Source organism: Mobula hypostoma, chromosome 6, assembly GCF_963921235.1.
Source record: "Mobula hypostoma chromosome 6, sMobHyp1.1, whole genome shotgun sequence".
Lineage (NCBI taxonomy): Eukaryota > Metazoa > Chordata > Chondrichthyes > Myliobatiformes > Myliobatidae > Mobula > Mobula hypostoma.
Window position 1 is genome coordinate 140,487,313 of NC_086102.1, and position 20,755 is coordinate 140,508,067.

Consider the following 20,755-nt stretch of genomic DNA (forward strand, 5'->3'; position numbering starts at 1 on the left):
ACTTACCTCTACCAGTGTCTGTACCACTCCTCCTCCCCATTTGATTCCATCTCCCATCATCCACTACCTATCTGGTTCCACTCAGCAGCTGACAGCCTCTAAGCCACCCAGCCTTGTACAAATATATCAGCAATCTTTACTGTTTCAAAGTCCCACTTAACCATTTATGCTGACTTCCCAATGTTTAATTTTTTTTTGTTTTCTGCCTTTAGAACAGCCTTTGAAGTACATAGTCACGCACCTTTTAAAGCATGAGATGAGGCCTCCGTTGGTCACGGTCGACCATAGATATTGTGTCCTAGCTATCTAGATACACAAGCCTGGGCAGTACGATATAGAGAGCAAGCTTCTCCTCTCCATGCATCTGATGAACTCAAAGGAACGGCAGAGACCAATACAGTTTGGTACCAGCAGCGTTGCAGGAGTTGCCAGTCTGTGTTGAACTCAACATAGGGCTGCCTTAGGGACCCCAGCTCCAGATTTTTCCTTCTGGGTTTACTCCCAAAACCTTCCCCATGAGGTAGATATAGCCGCAAGGCAGCTGAGGTTTGAGATCAGAGTTTTCTTTCTCCTAGATGAGCTGCCAATCACAGCTAATGAGATCCATCTGCCCAAAGTGACTGGTTTTAAGGTGCCAGCAACCTGCCTTTGCCCCTTTTCCTGTCAGCAGAAATGGTTCCACTGGGTGTAGTAGCTGATGCACATGTGAAGGTCAGGAGCTGGACTTGGCTGTCAGAGAATATTTGAGGTGTATACCATTGGCAGCATTTAACAGATGGTGGGAGTTTATCCCCAATAGCGCCCCCAGCTATAACAACTATAAGGAACCAAGCATACTTAAGCATACTAATATGCTATTCCAAAGCAATTTGAAAATCTTCCAGAGGAAGAGGGCCTGTCACTTTCTCCCACTAGTGGAATAACAAGGAGTGGGTCAGAAACCACTTAACATCATGACTGATTATTGAAATAACTCCACCTATGTCCCTTGAATATCTTAGAATCCAAAATACTGTCAACCATTGTCTTTGATACAGTCATTGACTAATGATTTTCGGGTATCTGTAGTAGAGAATTACAGCTAGTCACAATACTATATGTGAAGTCCTCATATCAGTCCAAAGTTATTAAAATTTCAAAATGATATCATTTCCCCGTATGGATTCTCCAGTCCAGGAAAGCAACCTCTCATCACATCCATCCTCTAACGTTTTCACATATTTGAATGCAATCACTTGTAGTGTAGCCATTCTACTCATTTTTTACAGAACAGATCTCTCATCTCATAAAATAGTCCAGTAAACCTCCGATGTATATAAGGCCATTAACAACTAAAACAAGATTTGCACAAGCCATTCTGCTCCAAGTTGAATCTACTCTGGCATTTGATCATAGCGGATTTATTTTCCCTGTCAACCTCATTCTCCTGCCTTTTCCCCATAAACTTTGATACTCTTACTGATCAAGAACCTACCAACCTTTATCTTAAATATATCTATTTGTACTTACATTCAAATACCTAGCCACGAGATTAGCATACAATGATCTCCATTCATCTCTAGCTTCACAAATTTAGTTTGGATATATCCATTCAGTCAATTTCCAACATTTGGCATTTGGCCAGGAGGTTATTACATACTGCCATTATACTAATTGTAAGAGAATTGTTCAGATATTTGAGGAGGAGGGCCCTCCACATATACATGTATAAAGTAAGAAAGGGGAACTAAGTACAAATATTTTTCAAAGATCAAACATAGACAAGAAGGGCCAAATGGCTTCCATTTATCACAATCACCAACAGCACTGGTACACCATAAGACTGTGTGCTTATTCCCTGCTCTGTTCCCTTTATACTAATGACTGTGAGGCTATGTACAGCTCCAATGCCATATTTAAGTTTGCTGATAACATTACTGTTGTGGGCCGAATCAAAGATGGTGAAGAATCAGAAATATGGATGGAAATTGAAAATCTGGCTGAGTGGTGACACAACAATCTCTTATTCAATGTCAGCAAGACCAAGGAGATGATTATTGACTGCAGCAGGAGGAAACTGGAGGTCCATGAGCCAGTCCTCACTGGGGTGTCAGAGGTGGAGAGGGTCAGCAACTTTGAATTCCTTGGTGTTATCATTTCAGACAATCTGTCCTGGGTCCAGCACGTAACCGCCATTAGAGAGGAGGCAGCACTTTTACTTTCGTAGGTTTGCATATTTTAGGCATATCATCTAAAACGTTATGCGTGATGAAGCGTATACTGACTGGTTGTGCCACGACCTGGTATGGAAACACCAATGCCCTTGAATGGGAAAAAAACACTGCAAAAAGTAGTGGATACAACCCAGTCCATCATAGGCAAAGCACTCCCCACCACTGAGCACATTTACAAAGAGCACTGTCATAGGAAAGCAGCACCCATCATCAAGGATCCCCACTATCCAGACCATGCTCTCTTCTCACTGCTGCCATTAGGAAGGAGGTACAAGAGCCTCGAGTACCACACCATCAGGTTCATGATCAGTTATTACTTCTCAGCCATCAAGCTCTTAAACCCCAACACTGAACTGATTCCACAACCTATGGACTCACTTTTAAGAACTTTACAACTTGTGTTCTTGATATTAATTGCTTATTTATTAATTATTATATTTTTGCTTTTTGTATTTGCATTTTGTTGTCTTTGCATATCAGTTGTCCGTCTGTCACGTGTAGTTTTTCATTGATTCTATTGAGTTTCTTGCTGTTTACTATGAATGCATATTAAAGGAAGTGAATCTCAGGGTTGTATATGGTGACATATATATGTACCTCGACAATAAATTTACTTTCAATTTTGAATTTATATCATATGATTCTATGATATACCTGAGTCCCAGCTATTACTATAATTCTCTGACTCTCTTAAGAATCACCAAGATGATCAAAATTGTATAGAATGGTTAAAGCATTACTGATTAAAATAAATTAAAGTACAGAATTCTGTAGTGAATTAGTGTTAGCAACTAATGTTTCCAAAAAAGAAATAAAGATGAGCTATTCCTCCTTCAGCAGATACTGCCTGATCTGCTGAGCATATCCAAACTTTTCTGGTTTTATTGTTGACCTCCAGAATCTGCAGTCGTTTTATTTTCATTTTCAAAGGAATAATCTAATTATTGTTATCAATTAGTTCACATTACAGCAATTGCTATTTCAAATACAAACTATCATTCTAAACTTTGTCACCTCAAACACAGAAGAAAACATAAAATTTAAACTGTAATACATACTGGTAACCATGTCATGTTTCTGTGGTAATTTTCTTCTGTCCCTCCTGTGCTCAATCTTTCTGGTTCAATACTAGGTTCACTAGTACTCCAAGGGCTACCTGTGAAATATAAAATAAATTTTATATAAACCCTCTTCACACCAGCAAACCTATCAAAGTTCAAGTACAGTTATTATTAAAGTATGTATAAATTATACAACCTTGCGATTCGTCTCCTTACAGGCAGCCACAAAACAAAGAAACCCAATAGGATCCATTAAAAAAAGATAACTACCCAATGTGCAGAGAGAGAGAGAAAAAAGACAAATCATGCAAACAATAAAAGCAAGCAACAACATTCAGAATGAAAATGAGTCCGTGGACATGAAGCTCGAAGCAGGCCCACAGCCTCAGCACACAACGGAGCAAATCTTTGCAGAGCCCAGAGTAACCAGAGCAGACCCCAGCCTCAGCACCGCGGAGAACGGAGGAAACACCGCGGAGCAGCAGTCAGAATGGGCCCGACCCGCGCCTCCAGTCCAGACACCCCGCCTTTTCAACTCAACCGGCTTGGCATTTAAATCATCCAAAGATCAGGTCGTTCCTTGCTCTGAACCCGGGCACTGTTTCATCGATACGCTCGGGCCTGGACACCACCGCCGTGCCCTGGCCCATACCTATCACTGCACTTGCTTGAACAAAGTGTCCATTAAAAGAATTACCTATATCAGTAACAGTGTCATGGCTTTGAGACAATAGAAGCTCTTCATTTTCTGACTCAGAGTCTTGTCGTGAAAGTTTTGTGCTCTTCAAACTCCCTGCTCGACGTATACTTGACAAAGATCCACCTTTCTTTACTCGAAAACTTCGTGCCCCCTTTATCTGAAGTAGACGGGAACCTCCTGGCCTTGCTTTTCTAACAGGCCCTTTAAAAAAATGAAGGTTACACATCAAAAATGTTGATATCAGCACTAGAGTATCTTATACAGTAGTGTGCAAAAGTCTTAAGCACCCTAGCTATGTATATGTGCCCAAGACTTTTGCACAGTACTGTAGTAATTTTATGTATTACACTGTACTGCTGCTTCAAAAAAAATTCATGACATATGTAAGTGACGATAAACCTAATTCTAATATGGGTCTCTATTGGGGAATGAGAGTGGGGAGAGGGCAGGGAGAGGGGAATCATGGTTGGGAAAAGGGGAAGAAAGAAGGGAGAGAGCAGGAAACACTATGAAGCGCCAGTTTGGATGTCTTCTCCCACTGGTGATCAACAACTGAATTTGCTTGGGATGAGGAAGTTATTTTGCAAAACAATCTTGTAAAAAGATCTGAAGGGGGGACAAACTCAACATTTAAAAAGTGACTTCAAATCTTGACAATACAAAATCTAAACTGATTTTATTATGTTTTATCTTCCATTTAAAGCTATACCTGATTAAATAATAGATGCAATATCAGTTGCAATTCAATGATCAAAAGCTTTATATATCTAGATTTTAATGTATGCAAAAGCATCATCTACTGGTGTCTATTTTTTCTTTTTGTCTGTAATACCGCAGTTATTCCGTACAGTACAGTTTAATAGCTCTAACTCCACCTGCAAAAGCAGATAAATGTCTGCAGGATTCCTGGAACACAGCAGTGCGCCGCTGAATGTACAATAGAAACCTAGTAAGTGTTATATTCATCAGGCTGCAGAACTACTAGCACTGAAGATTTGCAGCTGAATGTGACATTGCTTTTAAGTATCACCTCAATGATGAAATGAGTGAAAAATTAGTCTTTTATTTCAAATTAGAAAATTATTACATGTAAATAATATAATATTAACTTTGAACATATCAGTAAATATATACGATTACTCCCACTTAAACGACCTGATGTATTTAGAAGAGCTGTAAGGGGAGCTGCACATGATCTGCCAAGGGTAATTATCTGCATCAGGAAAATATTACACTGGATTCATACTGAAACAAAACTTCTTAATTCAAATTAAATTGAAACGACTGGCAGCTGTTGGTGGACCTCGAAGGGCAGCTGAAGTTCCCCAACCATATCGCAGCCACCACCCTGCAACCAGACATTGTCCCAGTGTCTGAGTCGACTAAGCAAGTGGTGCTGCTGGAGCTGACAGTCCCATGGGAAGATAGCTTGGAAGAGGCCTTTGAAAGGAAGCTCTCCAAGTACGCAGGACTGGTCAGCAACTGTCAGCAGGCTGGATGGAGAGCAAGGTGTCTCCCAGTGGAGGCTGGTTGTAGGGGATTCGTAGCCCGTTCTTTAGTTAGAACCTTCAGCATTTTGGGCATCGAGGGAGAGAGGAAGAGGAGAGCCATCCACAGTACCACCGATGCGGCAGAGAGGGCCTCAAGATGACTGTGGCTCAAAAGTCATAAGTAGCTAGCCATCTGGACACAAGCTGGGGTCTGATCAGCCCCGGCTGGGTCACCTAGAGGAGGTTGTATGATGTTGAAAGACCCGAAACACCCGATGATTCCAGGAACATCACTGAAGATGTGTCCAGAAGCATCAATAGATGTATGTACACAGAAAGGATTCAGATATTGAGAAACTCTACACAGTGTGTATGCAGGTTTACCATTTCAATTTTTAATTTTTAATTTAATTTTTCAGATCTGGTCACCACTGGAAGGCCGGTATTTATTACCCATTCTTATACATTAATTATGAAGTGTTGAGAGGAAGCCAGTTGATTTTTGCATTCTATCACCATCAAAATCTGAGTTGGGAATTACAGGAAATAAATTAATTTTCTAATGACTACTGCCTCAGGGACAACAGCTTGTCCATTTTCTAAGGTGGGGCAGCTTTACTGATTTGCAATGTAAATTGTGTTTATAAATGATTGATTATGTGTATATATAGCTAATTAAGAAGTTTTTAAAATTCCTTTCAAACCTTTCTTCTCATCACAGGCTGTATCTGATTTAAGAGTGTGACTGCTGCTGTGAGGTGAATCCTTTGAATCTTGCTCATCATCAATAATTCCTGCAAAACTGATTTTGCGTTCATATCTATGTCGATCTAATTCAGGATCAAGACGAAGTCTGCAGCTTTCCAAATCCTGGTGAAAAGAGTTAAACGTTATGTTAACAGGACGGTTAAAAATGTAACCAATGCAAGTACATGTCTGATAGAGCTATTTAGAAAAGCATATAATTCAGACAACGGTAGTCAAATAATTTCAAGCGTGTATAATGGTTTGTCAAATTTTTAAACACATTCGACTTCATACATTAAAACAAAATGGGAGAAAGAAGGAAGGATAATAATATCTCAGGAAGTATGGACAATACTATGGAGGTACCAATGGAAGTGTACCAGTTTACAGAAATGGATAGAGTTCGGGTGGAAAAACTTGATACACCCTCTCACAAATCCCATTATGATAGTAACCTCCCTGTTTGCTGGAGAAATTGCGGAAATCAAAATGCAAACCATTATCATATTTTCTGGGAATGCCCCATTATCAAAGACTATTGGAATGGGATACACAATGCCCTACAAGACATCTTTATATGTGAAATACCCTTAGAAAGTAAGACCATATATTTTGGGTATATACCTCAAGGTGTGGGCACGTGGCCAAGTGGACTAGCTACCTGAAGGTCGTGAGTTCGCGCCCCAGCTGAGGGAATGTGTTGTGTCCTTGAGCAAGGCACTTAATCACACACTGCTTTGCGATGACACTGGTGCCAAGCTGTATGGGTCCTAATGCCCTTCCCTTGGACAACATTAGTGTCGTGGAGAGGGGAGACTTGCAGCATGGGCAACTGCTGGTCTTCCATACAACCTTGCCCAGGCCTGTGCCCTGGAGAGTGAAGACTTTCCAGGCGCAGATCCATGGTCTCGCAAGATTAACGGATGCCTAAATACCTCAAGAATGGTTGAAAAGAGATAAGTATTTAATGAATGTACTGCTGGTGGCTGGTAAAAAGACCCTTACCAGGAAACAGTTATCACAGGAGAGCCCAACTTTAAATGTATGGATGGAAATTACAATGGACATTTACAAAATGGAGATAACAGCATCTGTAAATCATAAGTTGGAACAATTTGATTCAGACTGGGAAAAATGGTTTAACTACATAACACCTCATAGGCCTGATTTTATTCTCACAAGTCAATGAATATGTTGTAAACAAAAAAGATCACTCCCTACTTGTACATAGTTTTCTTCTTCTGATTGTTCTTTCTTTCCTCTCCTTTCTATAAGTGTATACCTCAGATAAATATTATGTGGAGATTTGTGACAAATATGACTGTATCATATATATGTATAGTATCTGAAATACATCTTACGGAAAGTTTTGTTTGATGATGAACTTCAATAGAAAATAAATTACAAAAAAAAGTTAGACATTATATGGACTAACATCTTAAGAAAGAAAATAGTTCCGAAGCCTTGTTAACACAAGAGAATCTGCAGATTCTGGAAATCCAGAGTATGACACAAAGATGCTGGAGTAACTCAGCAGTTCAGGCAGCATTTATGGAGAGGAATAAAGAGTCGATGGTTCAGGACAAGACCCTTCTTCAGGAGTGGGCAGGAAGGAGGAAGAAGCCTGAATAAGAAGGTGGGGGGAGGGGAAGTACAAGATGGAAGGTGATAGGTGAAGCCAGGTGAGTGGGTGGGGGAGGGAAGATTAAATGAGAAGCTTGGAGGTGGCAAATAGAAAAGGTAAAGGGCTGGAGAAGAAGGAATCTGATAGGAGAGGAGAGTGGACCATGGGAGAAAGGGAAGGATGAGGGGCAGCAGAGAGGGGTGATAGGCACCAGAAAGGATAAGAGGGGAGCCAGAAAGGGGAATGGGAAGTGGGGAGAAATTACCTGATATTGAAGAAATCAATGTTCATTCTGTCCAGTTGGAGGCTACCCAATGGAATGAGGTATTGCTCCTCCAACCTGACAGTGGCCTCATGGTGGCAGTAGAGGAGGCCATGGACCAACATTTTGGATTGGGAATGGGCATTGGCCATTGGGAAATCCTCCCTGTTATGGACAGAGCAAAGGTGCTAGACAAGCAGTTTCCCTCAATCTACATTGAATCTCACCAATGTAGAAGAGGCTGCAAAGAGAACACTGGGTACAGTAGATGACCCTGACAGACTTGTCTCATCTGGAAAGACTGTTTAGGGCTCTGAATGGTGGTGAGGGAGGTACTGAAGGGACAGATCCTGCTTCCAAGGATAAGTGCCAAGTGGAAGTTAGTGGCGAGGGGTGAAGGGACAAAGGAATCATGGAGAGAGAGATCCCTGTAGAAAGCAGAGAGTGTGGGAGGGGGAGGTAAATATATGTTTAGTGGTAGGATCCTATTGAAGATGGTGGAAGCTGGGGAGAGTTATTTGCTGGATATGTGCTGGATGTGAAGTTCATGAGGTCGTAGGTAAGGACAAGGGGAATTCTATTCCTGTAAAGGTGACAGGAAGATGGGGTGAGTTTGGTGCTTGGGAAATGGAGGGAATGTGGGTGAGGGCAGCGTCAAGAGTAGAAGAAGATAAAACCCTGTTTGTTGGAAAAGGATGACATTTCAGATGTTCACGAAAGGAAAACCTCGTCCTGAGACTAAATGCAGTGGAGACTGAAGAACAGAGAAAAGAGAGTGTCATTTACTCCCTTCTTTGGCCCTAAACGTCGACTCTTTATTCCTTTCCATAGATGCTGCCTGACCTGCTGAGTTCCTCCAGTACAGCATTTTGTGTATGTTACTCCAAAGCCTTGTTGTTGCATGTCAGATATCAAACTACCGAAATTCCAGAGGAAAAAGTAGTGCACCTCAAAGACAAAGCTGGGGAATAGCCATTTATCGTTACTGAGGAGGCGTCTGATCCACTGGCATTCCTGTGTTGGAATGAAGCTTGACAACAAATCCTGTACTTATAATTAAACCGGAAAGCACACATCTGAAGTGTACAGCGTATAAGCTATGTGAAGTGTCCCTTGCATTTAGACTTTTATATGCAAGATTATTGATCACTTTATTTATTTATTTAGAGACACAGCACAGAACAAGCCCTTCCAGCCCATCGAGCCACGCTGCCTGGCAACACACCAATTTAACCCTAGCCTAAACACAGGAAAACTGACAATGACCAATCAGCCCACTAACTGGTACGTCTTTGGACTGTGGGAGGAAACTGGAGCATCTGGAGGATACCTATGCGCTTCATGTGAAGGATGTACAAACTCTCTTACAGAGTACATCGGAATTGATCTCCAAACTCTGACACTCTGCACTGTAGTAGCATCGTGCTAAGACTGTGCCTCCGTGGTACCCCAACTACTTTTTCTCGTTCTGCAAAATACTTTTCTCTAACACAAAGATATACTAATAATATTAAACTGTGGCTGGCTGTACTTACAACAAGAGGCTCAGTACGTGGTCGAGGCAAGCAAGGAAACGTTTCTCGAAGGAATGTTGTGATCTCTAGCAGAAGCTGGCAGGCTGCCATCTTCAGTGCAAATGGACAGCCGCACTTGGTGGGATTAACAGTACCTGTGTGAAACGTTGGCATGATCAAAGCTTAAGTATTATTGACTTAAAATAAACTTGTGAGATTTATTATTAACACAGAGACCCTCCCTAAATGGGTGCAGTAAACGGTTCTTTCCCAATAACCCTACAATATTTTTCTCCTTAGTTTATTCATCAAATTCCCATTACTAGTAAATCCAGCATTAAATCTGCACCCAGCTCAAAAACTGCAGTCCATTCCTAACCATTCAAAGTGACAAGGTATCATTCGTCGCATGTAAAGCTTGCAAAGCTGTTTGATGTACTGTATGTCATTCAATTAATAGTGAGAATTGACTAAATTCTTCAGGCTTTGTGGGGCTCTCAGGAATAAATGACCCAATGATTGATGAAGGATTTGTAGCACACAGTAAGAAGTGGCGCATTCAGAGCAAGAAAATATGGCAATAAGCTGGTGTGAGCCAGCCAACTCTTCTAATTTGAAAAGATTGCAAATTAAGTAGGGGACCATAAATTCTACACCTAAAGCTCTCAAACAGAAAACCAAATCTTATGCAAGCAGTTTGGTGATAACTATGTAGTTTATATACAACTAAAAGCATAATCAGTGAGCCAAATTAGCCAGCTGGCAGGCAGTTCTGTCAGCACAGGAGTGGAAGTGTGTCTCCCTTCGGTTGCTCTGTCTCCACTTCAGCAGTACATTCCTTAACAGACTGCTGAAACCAATCTTGGGCATTTATGCATGACAACAAATAAGTAACTATTTCCTCACTCACTTGATCTACTTAAGTCATAACTGCAGAAAAGATCCGCAGATGCTGGCAATCTAAAACAAAAATTGAAACCATCAGAAGGACTCAGTAAGTGAAACAAAATCTGTGAGGAGAGAAAGAGTTTTACTTTTTGGATCAAGGATTTTTCAATAGAACCTTGGACTGAATGGACAATTCTGTTTCCACTTACAGACTTTGCATGAAGTGCCCGAAGCTCCCAGCTTTTTCTTTTCCTTTTTAGTTTCCATTTAAATCATTACCAAAGGAACTGCAATTTCATTGTAGCTAGTCCAGAGGAAATATTCCCCACATGGCATAAAAGCATCAAAGTTCAGTAGACATACTGTCATCAAGGAAATCCTCTTCTTCGTCTTCTTTCCTCAAACGTCGCTTAGTCTCATCATCATAAATGAAACTGAGTATGTTTGCTGGGCTCTCACTCTCCGTATGGCACAGCTCATTTAGCCTGGTTCCAATAGCCTGTCAGAAGACAGCATCTTAACGTTAGAGCATCGATGTATGCATCCGCATGTAAGTAAGGACACATGGATGCAATAAAGCTGTTTTAAAATAACTTACATTAAATCTCTCTAACATGCGCACACACACTTCTGTCAACCCAGGCTTCCCCCCCCCCCCCCTTATTTCCCTATTTACATAAACCTCCCAGTGAGTGCTTAAAATTCAAGATAATTTTCTTCACAGCAACACTTCACTGTTGGACAAAAAAAAATCAAGACAAACCCCTGGCCAAAACATTGCTTCCTAGCTTAGTGCTCTTTGGTTGTTATACGTTTAGATACCTTTGTACTAAAGTTTCAACACAACACTTCTTGCTTGCCTTAGAAAGATTCGTGCATCTTCAACTTATCTACCAGTGGGTAGAAAAGCTATATTCACTTCCTTTACATATTATTATTCTGATCAGTTCCATTAAATTCACAATCATCTTAACTTCTGCTTCCTTCCAAAACTGTAATTTTTGAAAATGCTCATTTCCTACCCATAAGAATTTGCACAGCCCAGTGAGTACAGGCAATCCCCATGTTATGACCACCTTGGCAATGGAAATTTATTTTTACTGAATTCAGAGATCACTACATAAGAATAAAATTCATTCTCGCACAGTTATGGGAAAAATGTTTAGAAATGAACACATTGAGAACTTGCATTTCTTGACACAGATGACATGGCTTTGCGATATGGATATTCTGGGAAAGCACTTCCATGTTACAAAGGTATCTACATCAGTTTTTCTTCAAGAACCTATGAAAATATGTGTAGGAGTAGGTCAGCTGTTCCTTCAAAACCTGCCCTGCCACTCGCTATGATCATTGCTATTCCATCATAAGTACAAACTCCCCCGTTATGCCAGATCCCCATGGACTTCAATTCCCCGATCTTTCAAAAAGTTAACTACCTTATTATTAAATGCCCACAACAATCGAACCTTCACAACCCTTTGGAGTAGACAATTACAGAGGTTTACCAACTTCTGCCATTAATTTCTTTGATGGTAAATCTCTTTCACTTGAGATTCCATATGACTGAAAATCAAATAAGTTGCAGGTAATTGGAAATAAAAACAAAAACCACTGGAAACACCCATTACTCAGGATGGAAAAAGAGTCTGAAATTTTAACTCTGCTTCTACTTCCACAGATTTTGCCTGAGTCGTTTGGTGTGATTATTTTGTATTATAGTCTTTGATGTTTTTTTTAAAATCTTTCAATTCCCACTATTGAATGCTTTCAATGTCTTTGAATGATACCAAAGACATGGAATCTATTTGTACTCTTCATGTTATAGTTCACGAATACTTCACAGACATACTTAGCTGGGCACTGAACTGTTTTTCAAAGACAGTCATGTTACTAATTGCCAGAGGTTCTTTGCTTACCTCACCCCACTGACAGAAGAGCTTTGCTGCTTTCCACTGTAATTTCTGATTACGCTTATTTCCAACAATGGGCGACCTTCCTCGCGACAAACCCTTTTTAGTTATACTAACATGGTGTCCTTTCATCCACTCCGGCCAGTTTCCACGGTTGCATCGATGCACAAACCGGGCACACTCTATGAATAGTGCTGCCCTTGCTACTACTGGAGCTTCCTGAGATAATCATTCAAAGGGAGATATGGAAATAAAAATACATTTTAAAAAGTACATTACACTGTGGACCCAATTGCTAATCAGGTTATTGATTTTTGTTTCTTTTCTCAAGAAATGAAGGACAAAAATTTTAATCATCCAATTTTGAATCACAAAGTCACTGTTGAAATTTAAAAAGAACTAATAATTAAGATTTCATTAATATCAAATGTCCAATGTTAATAGTTTTTTCATTTATTACATTCCCTTTTTACATTGAGGTTGAGTGTTACCTAATAATGTCATAAGACACAAAACCGAACAAAACTTTTCCAATCGTTTTACATAACCTGACTTCCATCCCAGGCCAATATCCAACATTGGCTATTTTCATCTAAAATATGAACTGTAGAAATGGCATAGAACATAGAAGAGCCAGAAGAAGCACAGAACTAAAGGCAGGAGACATGTCCAACTTTTTATTGCCTTAATCTGAATCTCCTTTTAATTTTTTACCTAATGCCACCTTCCACCATTCACTTCTGCTCTTGCAATCAGATCAAGAGTAGTATTTACAAAAGACTGGAAAACACAGGCTGGCCAGCCTATTCAGACAAGAAAATATATATTCAGTATGGAAGCAAATTGATTGAAAATGATAAATTTATTAAAATACTAATAAAAAATCAACTTATAGAGCATCCTTCACATCTAAACCACTTCAGTTTCTGAATGTAATTTTGTATTTTTCCCTATCCCTTTTCAGTCCCATTCATGAAGGCTTGGTGGCTCTGTAGGTATAATCTATTGGAATCATTTGAGGAAAATAACTATCTAAACTTTCCAAAAATTCTGACAAGGTAACCACAAATTATTTGTTGAGAAGACAGAAAATTTGTCAAACAAACTAGTAACTGCTAGATTAAGTACCTAACTATAGACTAGGAATTTAGTTACTGGCTCACTGGTAGAAATTTATAACTCAAGGATGTGAATGAATTTATTCTATCACACAAATGTTAGTCTTGAAACTGTTAATTTTAAAAATAACTTTATAAATTACATAGATCTGGTTATTGGGATAGCTGAGATGAAAAAAATATTAGAATTCTTAAATCCTATTGATATGAATACAAATATGAATAAATCTTGTTACTCTAGAGAAAGGGCCAGATTTCAGATGTTTTCTAGCTTGATTAAATGTCAGTGTAATGGAGTTGGACAAGCCTAATACCAAATGCACTTACGTATCACATATTGCAAAAACTAAAGCTCTAGGAAGGATTATTGTCAAGTATTTGTGGCCAAAGCAAACCAGTTGTTCGGTTCCATGAGCAGAACTGCTTAGTACCAAACAAAGTACATGTGTGTCTGTAAGAATCCATTACAAAGCACATTTGGAATGCTCATCAGATTTTGGTCAGAATCAGAATCTGGTTTAACATCACTGGTACATGTTGGGATTTGGGGAAATAACAGTGAGGTAGTGTCCATTAGAAATCTGATGGCAGAGAGCAAGAAGCTGTTCTTGAAACCTTGATCGTACATTTTCCGGCTCCTGTATCTCCTCCTTGATGGTAGCAATGAGGAGATGGCATGGCCTGGGTGATGGGGGAGGGTGGGTCCTTAATGATGGATGCTACCTTTTGAAGATGTTCTGTGTGCTGGGGAGGCTAGTGCCTACGAAGAAACTGGTAGAGTTTACAGCTTTCTGTAGCTTTTTCCAATCCTGTGCAGTGGCACCTTCATACTAGACAGCAATGCAACTAGTTAGAATGCTTTCCATGGTCCATCTGTAGAAATCTGCGAGTGATTTTGGTGACATACCAAATCTCCTCAAACTCCTCATGAACTATAGTTACTGTCATGCCTTCTTTGTACTTGCATCAAGGCCAAGGATAGATCCTCTGAGATGCTGACACCTAGGAACTTGAAACTGTTCACCTTTTCCACTTCTGATCTCTCAGTGAGAACTGGGGTGTGTTTCCTCGACTTCCTCTTTCTGAAGTCAACAATCAATTCCTTGGTCTCACTGCCGTTGAGTGCAAGGTTGTTGCTGTGACATGCTCCTGTATGTCTTCTCATCACCATGTGAAATTCTGCCAACAACCATCAAGTCATCAGCAAATTTACAGATGGCTCTGAGCTGTGCCGAGCCACACAGTTGTGGGTGTAGAGAGCATAGAGCAGTTGGTTAAGCATGCATCCTTGAGGTGTGCCAATGCCGGTGGTCAGCAAGGAAGAGATTTTATTTCTGATCCACACAGACTGTGGTCTCCTGATGAGGAGGTCAAGGGAGGCAGAGGCTCATGTTTTGGAGCTTGTTGATTAGAACTGATGGTATGATTGTGTTGAACGCTGAGCTGTAATCAATAAATAGCAGGTGGTCCTAGGTCGAGTGGAGAACCAGTGAGATTGCATCCGCCGTAGACCCATTGTGGCGATAGGCAAATTGCAGCTGGTCCAGGTCCTTGCTTAGGCAGGAGTTCACTCTAGCCATGATCAACTTCTCAAAGTACTTCATCACAGTACCGTAGATATTAGTGCAACTGGGCAATAGTCACCGAAGCAGCACACTCTACTCTTCTTGGGCATTGGTATGATTGTCACCTTTATGAAGCAAGTGGGAACCTCTGACTGCATAGTAAGAGATGGAAGATGCTCTTGAACACTCCTGCCAGTTGGTTGGCACAGGTTTTCAGAGCCCCACTAGGTACACCATCAGGGCCTGAAGCCTTGCAAAGGTTCAACATGTTGAAAGATGTCCTGTTATATGATGGCAGTTAGACTTTTTGAACAAACTGCTCTGGAGAATTACAAAGGTGACTTTCAAGCATAGAGATGCTTGGTTAGGTGGGAAGACTTAAATGGCTGTTATTTGAGAAAAAGCGTAACAGACTTTCAAAGGGATTGAATGCAATTTTTTTGGAATGATTAAAGAACATGCACCAACAATATAAATCGCAGTAAGACTGAAGACTTTTTCTTACTCCTGAGTTTAATGGATGCATGGAACAAGATATAGAGTTGGTTTGGTGTGCAGACAAACTCTTAAGAGACTAACAATTTCCTGATTAGAACATAAAAACAACAATAAGCCTTCAAACCAACTCCTCCACTCAGTTATGTAAAGGCTCACCTGAATGTCTGTATCCTAGCTCTAGCTCTTTGTATTTGCCTTTATTGTATAGCCCTGTGTACACTGAAAGTAATTACACTCTGGTTTATGCTTCCTCGATGAACAATAAGTTATTTTCTAAAATTTTATTCTGCTTTTCTGAGGAAATTTCAAAGTGAAATTTAGTGGACGCTAAGAACATCGAACAGGAAAGTACAATAGAGGCCGTTCTGTCCATGACTTTGTGCTCACCATTTAACCTACTCTAAGATCAATCCAACCCTTCCCTCCTACATAGCTCTCCATTTCCCTTTCATCCAAGTGCCAATCAAAGAGTCTTTTAAGAGCCCCTAGTGCATCGGCCTCTACTGCCAGTCTGGCAGCAGGTTCCATGCATCCATCACTCTCTGTATATAAAACTTACTTTCCTCCAATCACTTTCAAATTATACCCCCTTGTGTTAGGAATAAATATGTGAAAATAATAATTTTGATGCTCTTGGCTTTGCAGTGAAGCAGCACAAGCAATAATTACAGAAGCTAGGAGCCCATTCTCTGCAATTTTGAAATCCATAATTTTAGTCACTTTCTGAAATGGGGAATCCAAGAATCCAGCCTGAGACTGCATTAGATCCTTGCTAAGAGAAGGATGATGAAGTCCTGTTCTGCCAAAGGCAACTCATGCAGTTCATTTTAAAAAAGAGGTTTGACTTTTGTTGAGGAATTAAATAAAGGAATGTGGAAATGCTAACTGAGATCACAAGGCAGCAATATTTTCTGCAACTGACACGAGTTAAGTAATCTAGAATCCCATAGCTCATCTTGTGGGTATGTGGGATGGACTTGGTGCTTACTTTACCAATTCTTCCTTTTCCTTTGCATCTTTGTAGATGTTTTACTGTTTGATATTTGTTATTTGGATTAAATTGTGAAAAGGCTTTAATGTATTCAGCTAGAGTCCCAGAGTAATAGAGCATGGAAACCCCCAGGCCTTTTGGCCTAACTTGCCTTTGCTTGCATTTGGCCTTTACCACTCTAAACCTACTCTATCTATGCGCCTGTTAAGTGTTTTTTTTAAAGTTGCAATTGAACCTGTCTCTACCAGCTCCACCAGCTTGTTCCGTATATCTGATACCCTCTCAGCAGAAAAAGTTGCCCCTTGGATCCCCTTTGAAATTATTGCTTCTCACTTTAAACCTATGCCCTCTAGTTTTAGATTTCTTTACCCTGGAAAAAGACTGTGTCCATCCTCCTTATCTACACTTCTCATCATTTTATATACTTCTCTAAGGTCACCCCTCAGTCTCCTATGCTGCAGGGAAAACAGGACCCCTATCGAGCCTCACCTTATATCTCAAGACCTTCAATCCTAGATACATCCTGGTGAATCTTTTCTTCAGCTTTTTCAGTTTAATATTATCCTTCCTATAGTTAAGCGACCAGAATGCACACAACTCTTTCACAGTTATAATATGAGATCCGACCTCTTATACTCAATGCCCTGACCAATGAATGCAAGCATGGCAAATATCTTCTTCATCACCCTGTGTCACTATTTTCTAGGCAACTGTACACCTAGGTCTCCTGTTCTACAACACTTTCCAGGGCCCTGCCAATTACCACACAATTTCAGCCCAGGTTTAACTTCCCCAAGTAGATCACTTGTCTGAGTTAAATTCCTTCTTCCATTATCTGGTCCACTAACCCAGTTCATCTAGATCCTTCTGTAATCTTAGAAAACCTCGTTCAGTGCCTATACCACCAGTTTTGGTGTTACCCGCAAACTTGCCACCTATATTCTTATTCAAAACACTAATATAGATAACAAACACCAGGGGATCCAGCGCAAATCCTTGTGGCATACCAGTAGTGACAGGTTTAAATCTGAAAAACTACTTTCCAGTATCAGCCCTTGCCAACTGCCACCAAGCCAAACACATACAAAATGCTGGACTTAGCAGGTCAGGCAGCATGCATTGAATAAAAAGTTGATGTTTCAGGCCGAGACCTCTTATCGGGACTGCTGTTTATTCCTTTCCATATATGCTGCCTGACCTCCCCCAGTATTTTGTGTTACTCTGGATTTCCAGAATCCGCAGTATGTTTTCAAATCAATTAGAGTTTGATTGTCATTCAAACCATACGGCTGAATGAGACAGTGTACTTCTGGGGCCAAGGTGCAAAAACATACATGCACATTCAAAATAATGAGGAAGGAAAAAAAGAACATAGTCACATAAAAAAACAAATTTTTAGACCAAGTTCAACTTCCTCAACGACAAGTCCCACAAACTTATGGTTCCTGGCAGTCTAGCAAGGACCTAGAACCATTGCAATTTGGCTATCGCCACAATAGGTCAATGGCAGATGTAATCTCAATGGCTCTTCACACGGCCTTAGACCACCCGGACAATACAAACACCTATGTCAGGATGCTGTTCATCGACTATAGCTCAGCATTTAATACCATCATTCCCACAATCCCGATTGAGAAGATGCAGAACCTGGGCCTCTGTACCTCCCTCTATAATTGAATCCTCGACTTCCTAATCGGAAGACTACAATCTGTGCGGATTGGTGATAACATCTCCTCCAAACTGACGATCAACCCCAGGGGTGTGTGCTTAGCCCACTGCTCTAATCTCTCTATACCCATGACTGTGTGGCTAGGCATAGCTCAAATACTGTCTATAAATTTACTGACAATACAACCATTGTTGGTAGAATCTCAGGTGGTGATGAGAGGGTGTACAGGAGTGAGATATGCCAACTAGTGGAGTGGTGTTACAGCAAAAACCTTGCACTCAACATCAGTAAGATGAGAGAGCTGATTGTGGATTTCAGGAGGGGTAAGATGAAGGAAAACATACCAATCCTCATAGAGGGATCAGAAGTGGACAGAGTGAGCAGTTTCAAGTCCCTGGGTGTCAAGATCTCTGAGGAAGTAACCTGGTCCCAACATATCCATACGGCAAGACAGTGACTATACTTCACTAGGAGTTTGAAGAGATTTGGTATGTCAACAAATACACTCAAAAACCTCTATAGATGTACCATGGAGAGCGTTCTGACAGGCTGCATCACTGTCTGGTATGGGGGTGGCGGGGGAGCTGCTGCAGAGGGTTGTGAATTTAGTTGGCTCCATTTTGGATACCAGCCTACAAAGTACCCAGGACATCTTCAAGAAGTGGTGTCTCAGAAAGGTAGTGCCCATTATTAAGGCCCTCCAGCACCCAGAGCATGCCCTTTTCTCATTGTTACCATCAGGTAGGAGGTACAGAAGCCTGAAGGCACACACACAGTGATTCAGGAACAGCTTCTTTCCCTCTGCCATCCGATTCCTCAATGGACATTGAACCCATGAACACTACCTCACTTTTTTGCTATATATTATTTCTGTTTTTTGCATGATTTTTAATTTATTCAATATACATATGTTGTAATTGATTTATTTATCATCATTATTATTTTTTTCTTCTTTATTATGCATTGCATTGAACTGCTGCTGTTAAGTTAACAAATTTCATGACACATGCTGGTAATAATAAACTGATTCTGATTCTGAACTCCACCGGTCCAACACTGCAGGCCGGCACCAACAGGAGAGGCCACATCCAACCAAACCCAGATGCCATGCCACAATGCAAGCCTGAGGACTGAGGCCTAATCCTACTTACGACTGAGGCAACACAGCTGCCTCACCATCTGCCTCACCATCTGTCTCCCCACCAAACAAGGGCAGCAGGCCTGCGGCGATCAATGTCCAACAGGGTCTTGTGATCACAAAAGAAACGTTTAAGACAGTCACTCACGGTTTCATGGCCAACTTGAAGGCACCAACCCCGGTAGCACGGTCTCCACCTGGGTCAGCTCTTTTAGACCCAATCCATCTCACCCGCTCGAATCCCCACACCTGATGGCCCAGTTTGAATCCCCCGGCTTGACGGCTCAGCTTGAATACTCATGCCCGATGGCCCTATTTGACATCCACAGGCCTGACGGCACAACTCGATATCCCCGGTCTGATGGCCCGATTCAATATCCCAAACTCGACGGCCCAATTCGACATCCCCAGCCTGATACCTTGATTTGAGACGCCTGGCCCAACGGGCTAATTCACCTTCTCTGAACCGCCAACCGGCTCTTATGACACCCCAGCAATGAGCAATGAGTTTTTGTTTCCAACTGACTAGTGCACACTGAATCCCATGTGATCCAACCTTCCAACTATGATGCTAGAAACAGCCAGAACAAGACAGAAGAATTTACATCACAGAAATCTGCCAATTGATGTTCTGCAAAAGCTATTTCTTGAATACATTTCACCTGCACTGTATTCTCCATTCTTTTTCCTACATGTTCTTATATAGTTTTTCCTTGCATGCATCTATGCAATTTGCTCAACTGCCAGTACGGTTATATTTTTCACATTCTGTTTAAGGAAGAACTGGACAATTTTCAACATATAACACTGGATATTTTCTTCCACTGACCTCTAGGAAAAAGCTGCATTACCATATACACTGAAACAAAAGCTTGTAGACAAATAGACTTTTGTAAGCTTTTTTTACCAGGTCAAGAGCTGCAGCCAGTATTGAAGCATCAGGGATTGTTCCAGGTTCACAGCAGTTTAGAAGAAATTGGAATCGTTTCATGCCTTGTCTAATGGCCCCAAGGTTCAAGATATTCTTACTCTTGCTTCCTTCCTGACTAGCTTCCAAGTGCTCCTCAAAACTACGACAACCTAACGAAATGTAAGGCATCAAATTATACAAAGTTATATGTGATTGTGCCTTTGTTAAGAGATCATTCTATTAGGTATAGCTAAAAACTGCCTGACAGATCAATTTTTATTCAAGTATATGAAACTCCAAAAAGAACAGTTAATGATCCACTTAATTACACTTCTAACATTCTGGCAAACATATAATGCAACGATAAAAAAATTGTTGAGTAATAATTATAATTTTTTTGAGAATATCTTTGAAGAAAATGCCATTTATTAAAATGCTCTTTAATAGTGTTTTT

General features: G+C 40.6%; 1 protein-coding gene across 8 annotated transcripts in view; it reads right to left on the reverse strand.

Annotated features, from left to right (window-relative positions):
- The window catches only part of LOC134348442 (protein unc-80 homolog), a 238,655-nt gene that overhangs the window by 112,353 nt on the left and 105,547 nt on the right, over window positions 1-20,755 (reverse strand). For 6 of the 8 annotated variants that reach the window (XM_063051834.1, XM_063051828.1, XM_063051830.1 and 3 more), the window contains 8 exons: window positions 20,299-20,471; window positions 12,419-12,631; window positions 10,863-10,998; window positions 9,633-9,766; window positions 6,169-6,334; window positions 3,972-4,175; window positions 3,471-3,485; window positions 3,272-3,369 (listed from right to left, as the gene is read on the reverse strand). In XM_063051834.1, the coding sequence (XP_062907904.1) occupies window positions 3,272-3,369; window positions 3,471-3,485; window positions 3,972-4,175; window positions 6,169-6,334; window positions 9,633-9,766; window positions 10,863-10,998; window positions 12,419-12,631; window positions 20,299-20,471 (1,139 nt within the window). The remainder of the gene's footprint in view (window positions 1-3,271; window positions 3,370-3,470; window positions 3,486-3,971; window positions 4,176-6,168; window positions 6,335-9,632; window positions 9,767-10,862; window positions 10,999-12,418; window positions 12,632-20,298; window positions 20,472-20,755) is intronic. The other 2 variants (XM_063051833.1, XM_063051827.1) reach the window with 1 other exon arrangement.